Below are 16221 nucleotides of genomic sequence, written 5' to 3'. Positions count from 1 at the left end.
CGACGTGTGTTTTGTGAATTGTTAGCCTTGACTCACGCATACTTTGGCATTGCTAGAGTTCATTCACACTATTTGTGCTTTTATAGCCTTGATCATGTGTATTAGCACATTTTTGAGCTTGTTTCACACACTTGTCAAAGGTAAAGCTATCAAAGTTCATAGTGACCAATTTGAGTACAAAATGCAATCTCATAAACATTAGAAGTATGCATACAATCCACATCATCTGTGTATCATAGTCGATTTGAGGATTAAATAAATGACAAAAAGCTATACCTAAGATGATATCACTAGTTTGAAAATGTACAATCAAGAAATCTCGTTTCTCTTTATAAGGGCCAATGGCAATTTCTAACTATCTAATTTTCTTAGTGCCATTATAATGTGTACCTTAAAATGTAGACTTGAATTTATAAAGAGATCGATAATTGTAATTTCTTAACAACACGTTCATAAATAAAATTGTGGCTGCTTTCATCATTTATGACCATTAATTTTACCCTTCATTTTAGCAATGAAAAAGTTGAAATAGGGTTACCTAACATATCGGGATTACCATCGTCATGTAGCATATCTTTGAACCAATCTAAAGTATATTCACCATCTTTTTTAAGCACCTCCTCAATGTTCTGAAGCTAAGCAACTTGTTGTTTAGAGGTCTTCCAACATCGAGCAGCAAAGCGACTTGGTTGATTACACTTGTAGTAGCACATAGAGGGCGAGGCTTTTTGGAAGTATTAGTGTTGTGACTAATAGGCTTGGGTTAAATTACATTGCTTTGATCATTATTAGCCTTTACATTTTGAATAGGAGTAGTGCATGCATTACTAGGTGCTACCCAAGGCTTCTATTTGCATTAAAGCCATTAAAAGAATGTAATCTAATAGGAGCATGGTAGTGATGAGGAAAAGATAACATATTGTTATTAAAGCTCAAAGTTTGTCTATTATTTGGGAAAGAGGCATTGAAGTGTCAAGTATGCTTGCTTAATCCTCTTTTGAGTTCTACATTATGTGCTAAGGCAATAGGATCATCCAGTGAAGTAGGCTTGAACATGTTTAGCTCCGCTTGAATGGTTACTTCAAGACCAAATTCATAACGACGTTAAATGGTATCTTTAGGCACGTCTTCAAGCATGTGAAGTTGAAGTAGAGTTTGCCAAAACTTCCCAATGTATTGAGGAATTATCTCACCGTCGAACATAGACAAAGTGTCAAGCTGTATGGGCGATGAGCTTTGAGGGCAAATTTGGTCGTAAAAGTTGGCCTTCACCTTATGTTGGAATTTCTCCCAAGTAGTAGGTTTGTCATGGCTATTATGGAGAGCATTCTAGTATAATAATGCATGATCAACCATATGGTTGGTAGCACATTTAATCTTATGTTGTTCTAAAAATGTATCTTCAGAAAAGTGATAATCTAGTTGACTTAACCATGAAAGTACAAGATGAGCATTTTTAATCTTATGTTGTTCTAAAAATGTATCTTCAGAAAAGTGAGAATCTAGTTGACTTAACCATGAAAGTACAAGATGAGCACCATTTTTGCCATCGATTTTGATAAAAGAAAAAGTACGATGGCTAATCTTTCTATCCTTTTTAGTTGCTTGAGCATCAAAAATAGCCTTGATAATTAATTTGAAGTGAAGATGTTTGATTTGGCTCTGTTAAGCGATTGAAAACTTCTCCAATTAATTGCAAAATCTGAAAACAAATTGTTAAATTTTCTAAGAATTTTTGGTAGTTTTTAGAGCACTTTGGGCTAAAATTTGGTAATTTTTTGATTGAAATATGGATTTTGGGACCCAAAAATGGCTCTGCAAATTTCTAAAGTTTACTGGCGACGAAAATTTTGTAAGAAATACATTTTTTGGTGGAAAAAATTATTAACTTTTTAGCTTAGTAAAACTTAAACTAAGCTTTTTAAGCTTATATGCCTTCAAAGGAATAAAAATAGCGCTGCAAGGTATTTGTGCAAAAGCTGAAAGCAATAAAAGATGTCACCCTACATTTTCATGAGTCGTTGATGAATAGAGAAAGATGGATTTGCACTCTAAGACCTACAAATAGTGGAATTGAAGGCTACAAAATGAGGAATTCACATCCATGGACTCCAATTTGGAAGAGGTGAAGAATTGGGAAAAACCTTTTTTGGCTTTTTGGTGGTTTTGGAGAGTGGGTTTTCAAGTTGGCTTGCCTAGTTGGTAAAGAATCGTGGAATTTGGTTGTCCAATGGGTAAAAGTAAGCCTTCCCTTGAACCATAGTCCTTCTTATTTAATTTGCAATTGAAAATTACCTTTGATCGTGCTCCTTTTGCCTCTTTGCCCACTAGTTCTTCATGGACTCCAAGATTTGAATTAGTCCTTGCTTTGATATGATTGTTGGAGGACAAACACCCTTTAAATATTAAATTGCAAGTGAAATAAAAGCATAGAGACAAAAATACACTATTGGCTCCAATTCGCTCCCACACAAGAGTGAGCCCACACTTCCTCTTGGTATATTTTAATCATATTACTTGAAATAACTTGTGGGGCTCAAACTCATTTTCACTTTTACAAAGATGTCGACTTCAACAAAACAGCTTGCTTTATTGACTGTGCAAGCCAAAGTACTTAAAATAGGTATAAACCTCAAACTATATGAGTGTGTACATCGTTTGTAATATTAAAGATGCATAAGGGAGCTTTCACATGTCCAAATAAATAGGTATAAGCCTCAAACTATATGAGTGTATACATCTTTTGTAATATTAAAGATGTATGAGGGAGCTTTCACATGTCCAAATAAAGATGAGTGTATACATCTTTTGTAATATTAAAGATGTATGAGGGAGCTTTCAAATGTCCAAATAAATATATCCCACTGCCAATAAATATGGAGGTTGTCCAAAATGGAAAATGGAATAAAGTGTATTGCACAAAATAAAATATAAAAATCCATCGACACCCAAAGTCGAGTATCACAAAAACTTTATGACCCCCACTGGCTCGCCTCCATTATCCAACCCAAGTATTTGCACTTACATTAACTATGCCAATCAATGAAAGAATTAATTGATTTAAAAATACATATATCCATATGAAACCCAATAAATCAAGATGATGCAACCCATACTCTCACGCATGTACGGAATCACCCACGTATGCAAAAAGTAAGCTACTATCGCCCGGATTTAGAAAGGTGTCCCAATCTAAACCCATCTAGGAGAATTCATAAATAATGAGAAACGTGGGAATATTAAATTCCATGAATTTACTCCTTGTAACACTCTCACATTTCGATGTAGATCATTAAATTCTAAGTGTAATTAGGAGTAGGATTAGTGGTTTTTCAACACACATAACCTAAAATATACACATTCCCCTTTGCGGTAAGGTTATTTGATTACACACCACCTAAACCATGCCAACCTATGCTATCCAAGGCAAGCCAATGGAATGGAACATGAAAGTGACCATGCACCACCATGTGCTTCCCTCCCTCTCCTTAAAGTATTGTAAATAGATTGCACAAGGAAGCAAAGTAAGCATGACATATTCGAAAAACAAGTTTAAATATACCTATAATGTGAGAAATATACCATTCTGAATGAAGACTCTTTGTACGAAGGGTGTTTTGCGCATGCTTGTGGAATTGAGCAAATTATTTCTAGTAACTTGTGCTTGAACAAGTTGTCTTCCTCATGATAATTTGGTGGTGAGCCCCACCTTTCCTTTTGTGACTAAAAAACACCCTTTGAGTAGTGTTGTGGGAAATGCTTGTGATGACATAAGAGCCAAGATAAGAACACCTTTTTGTACTTTGAAGAAAATTAAAGCAACTAAGCACATAGTTCTAAGGAGGTAACTATGCACCTACTTATAAGGAATTTAAAACTTTAACCTTTATTCTTATCCCATGACAACAATACATAATATATGCACCTACTTATAAGGAATTTAAAACTTTAACCTTTATTCTTATCCCATGACAACAATACATAATATATGAAATATTGAATAAAGAATCCAACAAGGAGAAATATATAATTATAATTATTTTAAGATAAACATGTAACACTTAAAAACTATGGATCATACAAGCATACTATGATAATATTAGGGAGGGGCCCATGTTGACATTGTTGGGGATGTTATGTTTAGGCCTCTCCTCTAGTTAACGCTTACCTCAAAGCTACATTTCCATATTTAGGCCTCTCCTAGTTAACACCTACCTCAAAGCTACATTTCCATGTTTTCTTTTAACTATTTGATGGATTATAAAAAATAGGAAAAAAAAATTGCTGAGAGAAAAAATATTTATAAGCAATATGTTCGTACACTTAAATCCACACTTGTACTAAAGGCATCACACCCATTTGCTTATGCTTTGACAAATTTTGAGATTGAATCTTGTAAAATCAACAATGAAGACATGTAGTAATGTATGCAATTCACAAGCATGGTGGGGGAAATAAAAAAACTTCTTTTAATTATGTTATCTTTATGTCTCTTGTTGTGTGTGTGACCTTACAACGAATACCTACGTGTGTGTGTGTGTGTGTGAGAGAGAGAGAGAGAGAGAGAGAGAGAGAGAGAGAGAGAGAGAGAGAGAGAGAGAGAGAGAGAGAGAGCGAGAGAGAGAGAGAGAGAGAGAGATGGCTAGCAAGAATGCGGCATTACTTGTCTAGGGTGTGCATTGCTTGTTTGCATTGTCACCCTTAGACTGGTATTACAAGTGACCCCATCAATGATGCCTTGCATCTTTTACAATCATCAACCTTAGAGTGGTATTACAAGTCACCCTTAGAGTGCTATTACAAGTGATGATGCCTACTCTAAATGTTGAGAAAGGCCTCCATGGGATCTTACTTTAGGCTATCAAGAACATGAGCTTTGCTCGTAAAAACAGCTACCATATTTAACGAAGGGGGAGTGCCTACCTAGAGTTAAAAGAAGGGTAGGGTAGAGAGCTCCCCTCCATGAGTGTGCCCTCCCCTTGCCCCTTACAAACGGGGCAAATTCTTGCTGTGGGAGAAACGTGGACCGATGACCTCAAGCACAACCTAGTATTCACTTAAAACATGCAAACTATACATAATGGGCATGCAAGATTTTAATTTTTAATTGTAAAATTTATTTTCATAATTTTTAAAAAGTTACATATATTTCAATTAAAATTTAGCTTAAAGTATAGCAAATTCTAGAAAAAACCTACAAAGTTTTGAAGTTGTGAACAGTGGCACAGGCCAAGAGCTTTAATCGCTCTAACTACCCAGCTACGCTTAACCTTCTCCATTTATTCTCAAAGGTTGAAACCTTATAGAGCTCTGATCGCTCTAACTAATTAATAAATGCAAAACAATTGAGTGCCCATATATTATATTCGCTCTACGCTTAACCTGCCCCATTAATTGTTAAAGGTTGAAACCTTATAGAGTACCTAATACACGGCGCTCGTGCACACGACATCATATATACAAGTTACACCATCAATGATCATGTGAGATGATGATGTGAGCTAGCAGCGTGTCACCTGTCAACGGTCATGCGACAGGGGTGGGCAAAAATGGCACAAAGCTTCCGTCAGCTCCTTCACCGACAGCCAAAAACGTCAGCGCAACGAGGATGGAGGAATACCTGTATCCGTGTAACGTGCCCGCCTGGCAAGCGCAGGAATCTGCCTCCATTACTAATTTACACACACACACACCCACAACCCCCATTCACCTCGGGGTGTTCGCCTATGCTCTGAAGCAGGTGCATATGCAACGTTGCCTGCCTAGTACCTTTGCCGTTTACCCCTCTCTTTTAGCAGTAGGCTCAACGCAGCATGGGTTTCTTCAGTACCATCTTCGGCCTCTTCGGCTTCGGTTTTGGGATCGCCCTCGGCCTCGTTTTTAGCTACTTCCTCTTCATCTACCGGCAACCCACTGATGTTAAGGTAAGCGCCCCCCCTTCTCTCTCTCCTTCCTTCTTCCTTCCATATTGTTTTGTTCTTGGGCTTTTGTCACATACGTCCAACTACAGACCCTTACACTAGATGTTCGGCCACCAGCATCATTAGTATGGCATCCCTTCTCCACATCCACACAGGATTTTACATCAGACGCACGGTCAAGTTTCAACAACACCATCTTACTTAGTGGTGACTTCGTTCAGCTGGTGATGCATCAGGGCATGACACATTGGTCCGCAGTTTCCAGAAACGCGCTTCTTGGCACCACAGCAATTTGCTTGAGTATACCATTTAGGGTTGGTCGGGCAGAATCAGACAGTCAATTCATTGCGAAAAGCTCTTATGGAATCCCTGAGGACGTGTGTCCAGTACCTAGTATGCAGGCGTGCCACCATCAATATGTCGCAGGGCATTCCCTCTCCAGGCATGCCAATTCTATTAGACTGCAGGGGGAAGGCATGTCACGTGCACCTGCTGTACTAGGGTGCCATGTCGACCACCTTTTTTGATGGCCAGTGTGCTGCCCTTGTTAAGGGACTTTGTCATGGGAGGCCATCTAGGTCTTAGGACCAAGTCTGTGTCAAGTCAATGTAAAATTCCAACACCTAAAGATGCAACCACTTGCAAGATGTAAACAATGTACAAGGAAGTTTGGACACTCATTAGACTGGACAACCTAGCAGTCAGGGTCTTTGTCTGTTTTGGGTGAACCTATATAGTCCCATGGCACTAGCAACCACCATTAGTAAAGGGGGCCATGGATGCCTCAACCTGAGGGTTGTGGATAACCATGGACAGTCTCTTCTAGTAGGGAACATATTTCTTGGGAATTTCTTAAGAGATTGTACCGACAACAATCATATTTTTAAATATGCACTTATGTGCATTGCTAGGCACAATGAGCACAAACTGCCACCGATTGCAGTCACCTGGACTTGTCCCGCACAAACCTGTTGCAAGAAACTGAAGGAAAGAGTGGGAAAAAGGGTCTTTGTCAGTTTTGTGTGAACCTATATAGTCGGAAAAAGGGTCTTTGTCGGTTTTGTGTGAACCTATATAGTCCCATGGCACTAGCAACTACCATTAGTAAAAGGGGCCATGGTGTGAGGGCAAAAGAGACCAAAGGACCAAATATATGAAAGATCAGAGCAAAACACACAGCATGCAATGGTGATATGTATATAAAAGATGAAGTCCAGTACAGGAGCTCTATGTGAGACTCCAAACGAGCAGAGAATGCTGCTGTCCCAAAAACGCAGACGTCAATCCCGAAGTAAGCCTGATGTGAGCGCCTAGAAGTAAGCACTGATGTATCTCTGAAGTAGAGCTGAGATGTAAGTGCTGATGTAAGCACTAATGAGCTGATAGCTGCGGATGAAAAACGCAGATGTATGCGGGGAATATTTTGCCAGTGGGGAATGGGTGTTGACGCAAGATTTTTGGAATCAGTGTTGTTGCTGGGAGGTTTGCCTTGATTTCCTGAGTTGCTGTTCCTTTTCCCTTGCTGTCCTTTTTGAGTAGAGGTGGTATTGGACACAAGGGCTCCCTCTCGAGTGGAGGAAGAGGATGACTTCTTGGGATGAAATTGGTCATCCAACCGAGCGAAGCGCAAGAGTTGGCACTCACACTCATATAGGTTAGGCATAGGTTCTAAACTAATGGTTTGTGTGAAAAGTAAAGAAGTTAGGCGGCAACTTGTTTGGTAAAGTGATAACCTGATCTTCCTGGGACTTGGCAGAACCAGTGGTGGCAAACTCGGCGTTAAGGCGCCGATATTCAGCAACCTTGACGGTCAGGTCATCCCCTTCTTTGATAGAGAAAATTTGAATTTGATGCTCAAGATCAATGCGACGCATACGATAATGTGCGGCATCTCTCTCTGCAAGGTGTGCCCATCTGTCAGAGACAGGGGAATTGCTGGAGTTGTGAATGGAACTCGGGCAAAAGGCCTTGCATGAGCTTCACTATAGCAGTGGCATTTCTAGCTTCCTAATGGCTGATGACTTCAGGAGGTACTAGGGAAGGGTGGGTCTTGGTTCAAATCCCTTTACTAGGTTCCAGGAACCTTGGGAAGTGAAAACTTGTTCCATAAGATTAGCCCAGGTTGTATAATTAGACCTGTTAAAACGAGTCTTTTTCTGTGAAAGCATTTCTGGACATAGAAACATGAAAGGAAGATGGTGGGGGAGTCCAGGAAGGTTGGTGTCCATATCCAGAGTGTAAGTGTTTAGGAGGGAAACCAGACAGTCCACCAGGACCAGGCATAGGTGAAGGACCTGTCGAGGGTGCTCCATAAGATGGAATAAAGTTTTGGGTACTCAGCATAGGTGGAATACCTGGTTGAGGGACAAACCCCGGAGAGGGCACATAATTGGGAAAAACACCAGTGCCAGAGATGGGTTGGTAAACCACCTGGTGTCCATATCCAGAGTGTAAGTGTTGAGGAGGGAAATTGGTAAACCACCTGGTGTCCATATCCAGAGTGTAAGTGTTGAGGAGGGAAACCAGACAGTCCACCAGGACCAGGCATAGGTGAAGGACCTGTCGAGGGTGCTCCATAAGATGGAATAAAGTTTTGGGTACTCAGCATAGGTGGAATACCTGGTTGAGGGACAAACCCTAGAGAGGGCACATAATTGGGAAAAACACCAGTGCCAGAGATGGGTTGGTAAACCACCTGATGCCCCGGAATGCTGGGTGGTATTGCAGTGCCAGAGGGCATAGTGTTGAAAGATAACTGGGATAGAACCCATACGCAGGACCCAAAGGGGAGGTGCAGGCAGTGATGATTGCATGCCAACACTAGTAGGAAGAGATATGGGTTGGGAGGGAGGGTTTTGTGTTTGAATTTGGGCAATATTCCATAACACATTAGGAGTAGGAACATAAAGTGAACCAGAGGAGAAAACAGTGTTACCTTCTTGAACACCAGAAGTCGGAGAGTCAATTATACTCCTAGACCCTCCTCTATTTGGGTTCACAAAATGCCAGGGATCGAGGGTAGTTGATGGTACCGTTTGTTGAACCTGTGCTACAGAAGAAGATACCCAGGTAGAGTTAGGAACATACGTACTAAAAGGCACATACGAACCTGACGCGGTCACCGACAGGGATGATGATGGATCTCCGAACGACCGAGGAGGTATGTGTCCTTCTTGAGAAAAATGCCAAAGTTGACGATGCGGAAGCAGTATTGCGTTAGTGAGAAAATGCTAAGGGAGAAAGGATGAGAGAAAACGCAAGCAGAGAAGGGAGAGAGAGGGTGCACAAACGCGAGAGAGAGAGAGAGAGAGAGAGAGAGAGAGAGAGAGAGAGAGAGAGAGAGAGAGAGAGAGAGAGAGAGAGAGTATTCGAACCAACACAGCAGCAATGAATTAGATGGATTTTTACAATGGAGCTAGGGTGCTTATATATCCACAAATGGACTTGGCTGACCTCACTTGAGATGCATGCAAAACAAAATTTTAACACCCTCTCTGTAGCTCATAGTGGACATGAGTAGGAATACCAAGTCGATGAAGAAGCCTCCAAGGACACCCCAGTGGCCAACCACTAGGTACACCTCGGATTTGCAACCACCAGCTTGTCACCACCAAAAATGCCATCGTGAGCACCAATTGCCTCAAAGAACATTGAATTGTAGACCACACTACGTCCAAGAATCCCCATTCATGAACTGTGAACACATCACGTCCAAAAAAAAAAACTCCACAAGATAATGAACTTTGGTACACACCCTGTCCATAATCCCGAAAACAACAATGAATGACTGCAGCACATCCATAGTGTTTTATACGCCATGTTGGTTCCTTGCCAGATGCCTAGTGCTTTGAATTCCGACACATGGATCCAAACACCCAGAAATTGAACTCCGACACACGGGTCCAAGTCGTCAAAACGGGAGCACAGACTGCCCCTCTCTGCCACTCACATGCCTCTCTCTGGCTGAAGCACGTGGTAGCATCCATCCACCAAGCTAGAATGCTGGAGCATGTGCCAGTGTAGTCCTTGCCACACCGGCAGAAGCCGTATCATCCCTGGTAGTATCACTGTCACTGTCATCCTCGTCAGCTTTGCCTTTGCCTTTGTCATTCGTCGAGCCTTGAGCTTTAGCTTTGGATTTGCAATCCCGAGCCAAATGCCCTCGCTTACCGCACTTATAACAATGGCTTCTAGACTTCTTATTGGATTCCGATGCAGCATGTGCCAATTCTGCATCCTTCGGAACTCGAATCTTGCCTTGGGAAATGAGCACTGCTTCCTCCTCAATGAGAAAAGAGCTGAGATCATCAAATTCGAGCTTTTCCTTCGTGACTTGTAAGCGTAATGCCCTCGAGACCATCTCGTACTCCTCAGGCAACTTCGTAAGAACCAAGGCAGCTAACTAGGTACTAGTTAACGCACTATTCATAGCCGATAGCTGATCATGGATAACCTTTGCCTTCATTAGAAATGACTGCATAGAGGTCCGGGCTTCAAACTTGATGGAAAACAACTGGCCGAGAAGGGTTACTGCTCGCATAGTTGAGTCTCGATCAAACATACCTGCAAGCTTTGACCACATTTCCTTGGCAGTGTTCAAAGTCTGTATGGCAGGGGAAATTTCCTTGGTGAGAGATTCTGCAATTGCCGACATTGCCTTCGCATTGTGAGCATCCCAATCCATAAGAGATTTGAGAAACTCCTCCTCCTGAAGACGTGTGAACCGATTGCTATCCCTTCGGGGACGTTCCTCCGAGCCATCAACAATGTCCCATAAGCCTTTTCTGGTAAACCATAGCCTCATGATCAAGTTCCAATGCGCATAATTGTCGCCATTCAGTTTGTCGTCCTTGCTCGAACACGGGAGACCCATCTCCTTCGTTGAAAAACGCAGATTTGAAGGGGTTCTCCGCGATGAAAACGCTGCTAGATCCGATCAGCCCCCTTCTTATAGCAAAAACGCTGGTCCAAGGGTGCTTCTCGCGATGAAAACGCAGCAAATCAATTGCTCTCCTGCCGGCTGAAAAACACAGCCGAGATCTGCCTTCTCCTCGCGCTCCGGTCCCCTAGGCGTTGACGTGCCTTGGCTCTGATACCATGTCAAAGTTGACGATGCGGAAGCAGTATTGCGTTAGTGAGAAAACGCCAAGGGAGAAAGGATGAGAGAAAACGCTGGCAGAGAAGGGAGAGAGAGGGTGCACAAACGCTAGAGAGAGGTAGAGAGAGAGAGAGAGAGAGAGTATTCGAACCAACACAACAGCAATGAATTAGATAGATTTTTACAATGGAGCTAGGGTGCTTATATATCCACAAATGGACTTGGCCGACCTCACTTGAGATGCATGCAAAACAAAATTTTAACAAAAAAGTCCCATACCGAAGTCCAATTTGTCGGCTAGAATGAGAAGCAGACCTCTCTAGTTGAGGCTGAATACCTGGGTCCGATACTAGCACACTGGCTGTGGGCATGTATCCTCCTCTTGAAGTAACGGGTGATGAGCTCGGAGAAGAAAAACCATATGCCAAGGGTCTAGAGGGTGAGTGGGTAAAAGTAGGCTGGTTGTCTCCCAATGAAAGACCTCGAACAGGGCTCTCCAGTGAATGAGGAGTCCCATCCTCCGTGTGATCAATATCAGAATAAGGAGAGTCAATATCTGGTATGAAAGGCTGTTCCTCCGGAATCGAGGGTAGACGATCCATGCTATGTACTTTCGAGGTCTTCAATCCCTTTGCTCACGATCGCTGTGATACCATGTGAGGGCAAAAGAGACCAAAGGACCAAATATATGAAAGATCAGAGCAAAACATACAGCATGCAATGGTGATATGTATATAAAAGATGAAGTCCAGTACAGGAGCTCCATGTGAGACTCCGAACGAGCAGAGAATGCTGCTGTCCCAAAAACGCAGACGTCAATCCCGAAGTAAGCCTGATGTGAGCGCCTAGAAGTAAGCACTGATGTATCTCTGAAGTAGAGCTGAGATGTAAGCGCTGATGTAAGCGCTTATGAGCTGATAGCTGCTGATGAAAAACGCAGATGTATGCACCATGGACCAGCAGCAGCAACATGTGAAAAACGCTGAAGAAAAATCTGCCGAAGAACACGTTCAGTTCAGCAGCAGCAGGGACGGGTTCCGCCAGTTTGTAGGCGGCCTGTTCTAACGCCAACACATGGTACTGAAGCACGCTGTCCTGAAGTGGGTGATCGATCCAGCAGAAAAGGGGGGGTAAAATGCTGATGAGAGTGGACGCCCAGTCGATGAGTGATCGTTGGTCGATGGAGAGGATTAAGAGGCGCCTCATATTTATATGAGGGCAAGGTGCTGGTCGGCCAGCATGAGCAGTCGGTCAGTAGATAAATATTATATAAAATAGTGGCCCTTTTTGGCTGGGTTAAATACCCTTTTTGGGTATATTTTCACACATGGATGCCTCAACCCAAGGGTTGTGGATAACCATGGGCAGTCTCTTCTAGTAGGGAACATATTTCTTGGGAATATTTTGACAATTTCTTAGCAGACTTTATTGACAACAATCATAGTTTTTTCTTTAAATATGCACTTATGTGCACTGCCAAAGCACAATGAGCACAAATTGCCACCAATTGCAGTCACTTGTACTTGTTCTGTGCAAACATGTTGCAAGAAACTGAAGGAAAGAGTGGGAAAAAGCCTCGATTTTGCACTTACAGAGGTAATTTGTCAATAACAGAATATTGATGTGTGTAGATAGCCAAGGCTGAGAAGCTTAGGAACCCCAAAAGCAATTGTACGACCACCTCCAAACAGGTTTAGATTTTGTAGAGGTGATGTATAGAGTAGAGCAAACACATTTGTAGACGAAACTCGATTAGGGTTTGGTTGTACAGTTGTATGAGCAGGTCGTACGGGTCTGAAATTATGGTTTGCAGATTTTGACTACACAGCTAGATTCGGAGTGTGTTGTTATGTATCCTGTATGAAAGGTTTGGGCAGATTCTGAGCAAAAACCCTAAAATGAGTAGAAACACTAAGACAGTAGAAACCCTATGCTCCGACACCAAACGTTGGCTCACAGGAACCTAGTGTTAGGGTTTGTGGGGCAATATAAGTTCACACACACACATGAAGCAAGTTGAGAGAGAGAGAGAGAGAGAGAGAGAGAGAGAGAGAGAGAGAGAGAGAAGTACTTGCACGTATTCACAGAGTCATATGACAAGTGATAATAATAAACCTAGTCTAGGTGTCCTTTCATACCAAATGTCCAGGGGGAAAAACCCGTAGGACAAAAGTTCCCTTGCATGTCCACATGCAGCACTACATATAAGCATATGGCGGCAAGTTGACAGGTTCTACTGTTACAATATTGTATGGCCTCTTCAAAAGAACCAACCATTCCATGCTTGCTTGCGGAACGAGGAGGTTCACTATCATTTTGTGCACAAGTCGATCTTATTTGAGGATGTTGAGTTGCATGATGGCAAATTTTTGTGCATATATCATTTTACATGATGATGCTTCAAAAGGGGATATTGGGCTGCTTTGTCCAGTCTTACTAGTTCCGAATCCAAGGTCCAACGATTCTGCACTAGTCCCTTCACCTAGATAGGATCAACATATGCAATACTAAATAGGCTGTTGTCGTAAGGGCAAAACACACCACTAGTCTCTAAATTACACCTATAGCTATAATGGAAAGAAGTTTATGCTCATGATGAAAGATAACCCTCTACATAGGAGGAATGCATACACATGATGTCCATGCTTGAGTGGAGTCATCTCTGGAGTCGGGTTGTTGAATAACCTCACGACTAGCAAAAATAGCATTTTAATGCCTATAAAACCAACGTTTTCACACTATAACCCAGCTGGCCCTTCTGATCTGGCCTGGCCACCTTGTGGGTTGCTGGGCAGCCCCTGGGCACTGGCCGACTGGCTACCGGGCAGCCCTTTGGGCTGGCCGATTGCCTGCCCAGCCCATACTAGGGCTGGTGGGCAAGGCCTGGGGCCTTCCTGGCCCCCTTGGGGTGGCCCATAGCCTTCCCCATGCCCATACCTAATGCAAACCTACATCAACACAGTAGTCTGACATCTGGTTGCAGATCAAACACACAGAGCAATTGACATCATTCTAGAGGGAGACTCACAGCACGGACTGGCACTGCTCATGTGCAGGACAATGCACACCTGACCTCGAACGAATGAAGTGGAACCTTGGCTGACGACCCGTCCCGAACTGGGCTCACATGGGATCAGTTTTCCACTCCAAGTCCTGCACCTTCTTGTTCAGATATGTCCACGTGGCATCCAAGTGCGGGATGCACGTGACATCCCCTTTTGCTTAACTTAACGGAAGCTGCATAGCCTCCAAATAGTCCGTTAGTAAAGCCGGATAGTCGTCGAAGAACTCTTTGTCAAGCCATACCGCTTCGTGGGTCCCTCGGTCCTGAAACTTTGTGAGGAACTGTCTTTGCCTTCGGCCTAAGCCATGCAAAAGGATCTGTTCTGGAACCATCACTTCAGCTTCATTAATGATATCTGGTTCCGCTTCGTCTTTCACTTCTGAAGGGATCGGACCTGCGTATGGTTTTAACCAACTGACATGGAACACACCGTGCATAGTCTAGCTCAGAGGTAGCTTCAACTTCATTGAAACCTCGTTGATCTTTCTCTGGATGGGAAAAGGTCCGAAGCTCCTGAATGACAACTTTGCGTATCGCTTGTCCACATGTTTCAACCTTTGCTTCATAATCCGAAGATAAACCCAATCACATACCGAAAACTTCATATCCCTTCGGTCTTTGCTGGCCTGTCGAGTGTAGGTCTCCTGTGCTTTAGTCAACCTGTCTTTTATTGACTCCAAAATCTCCTGGTAAGACTACGTCAATCTGTTCGTTTTAGGTATTGAAGACGAGGACTTGGTCAATAGCGACTGGAATGGTCTACCAAACGCTGCTTCATATGGAGTCCTGCCAATAGCTGAAGAAAAAGAATCATTCAAAACAGCTTGAACTAAAGGCAAATAAGATTCCCACTTACCTTGCTGATCGTGGACATTACACTTCAGCACATCAAAGGCCAACTGGTTGTAGATTTTTGTTTGGCCTGTGGGGTAAATGCACTGGAAAAATTCAATTTAGTACCAAAGTTATCAAACAATGCCCTTCAAAAATGACTGGTAAACTTGGCATCTCGGTCTGACACTATGGTCCTAGGAATCCTGCTAATCGGGTACCAATGCCTAATGAACAAATGGGCAACATCTTCGACGGTCACATTGGCCCTACATGGAATAAGCATAACAAATTTGCTAAATCTATCAACTATAGTCAAGCATTGAGTAGTACGCTTCTCCGGACTGGAAGGCAGACTCGTGACAAAATCCATCGAAATATCTTGGAAAGGCTCCTCAAGAATGGGCAAGGGCTGTAATAACCCTATCTTCTCTCCACGAGGAGCTTTCACCTTTTGACAAATATCAGAGTGTTGTAAATATGAAAACACATCTCGCCTCATCTTTGGCTAATAATATTACCGTTCTAACTTCTCCAAGGTCGAATTCATGCCCCTATGACCACCAGTAATGGCGTCATGGCCGTCATGGAGAAGAACTGCCCTGAACGACTTTATGACACACAGTCGGTCTTTGTAGAAAAGCCAACCATCGCGTATCAAAAAGTGGCATGGTCTTGTGGCATCCAATGTCTATTCCCACTGTGTACCGAATTCCTCGGAATCCGCGTATGTGTGCTTCATGTTGTCTAGTCCTCTACCAACAAGGTCGAGTCTAGTGGTTTGAATCAACGTTACCTGTCCCTTCCGGCTCAAAGCATCGGCCACTGGATTGGCCTTTCTTGGAAGGTACTAAATCATACCACCAAATTGCTGGAATATCTGGCTCCAGCAGTGCTGTTGGTGACTCCACTGTGCACTTGGCATTGTCTGAATCCAGCGTAATCCCTGATGGTCAGTGCGAACCTCAAAGTCACGGCCATAAAGAAAATGTTTCCAATGTTTCAAGGCTTGTATAACTGCGAGGAGTTCCCGATCGTAGATTGAGTAATTCTTTTTTGTGGGCAGTAACTTATGAGACATGTAAGCTATTGGATGACCATTCTGTTGTAATACACCTCCAATTGCGATTTTACTCCCATCGGTGATCACCTGGAACGGCTCGTCCCACGAGGCAAGTGCTAAACAAGGCTCTTCAGATAAAGCCACCTTGAGGTTCTTAAAAGCCTCCAACGCTCACAGAGTCATTTGAATCCGTTGCCTTTTTGTCTTGACACCCTTTAGCAGATCGATGAGGTCCGCCGAGAGG

The 16221-nt window shown here is 42.8% G+C and overlaps 2 protein-coding genes across 2 annotated transcripts in view; one reads left to right on the top strand and one right to left on the bottom strand.

Annotated features, from left to right (window-relative positions):
• The first annotated feature begins 5618 nt into the window (after positions 1 to 5618).
• Positions 5619 to 16221, top strand: part of LOC147625196 (synaptotagmin-2-like) — a 51609-nt gene continuing 41006 nt past the window's right edge. Inside the window, exon 1 of the mRNA XM_086818460.1 lies at positions 5619 to 5924. Coding sequence (XP_086674586.1) covers positions 5814 to 5924 — 111 coding nt within the window. The 5' untranslated portion in view covers positions 5619 to 5813. The remainder of the gene's footprint in view (positions 5925 to 16221) is intronic.
• Positions 7595 to 8713, bottom strand: LOC147625197 (uncharacterized). The gene is made up of 3 exons (XM_086818828.1): positions 8404 to 8713; positions 8068 to 8351; positions 7595 to 7835 (listed from the first exon to the last, which is right to left on the bottom strand). The coding sequence occupies exons 1-3, from the start codon at positions 8659 to 8661 to the stop codon at positions 7595 to 7597; spliced, it is 783 nt and encodes a 260-aa protein (XP_086674954.1). The 5' UTR covers positions 8662 to 8713.

The sequence above is a fragment of the Cibotium barometz genome, chromosome 24, assembly GCF_041138505.1.
Source record: "Cibotium barometz isolate CiBa-2024 chromosome 24, ASM4113850v1, whole genome shotgun sequence".
Taxonomy (NCBI): Eukaryota; Viridiplantae; Streptophyta; class Polypodiopsida; order Cyatheales; family Cibotiaceae; genus Cibotium; species Cibotium barometz.
The sequence above is the reverse complement of the archived record's forward strand: the minus strand, read 5'-3'. Positions and strand labels throughout refer to the sequence as shown.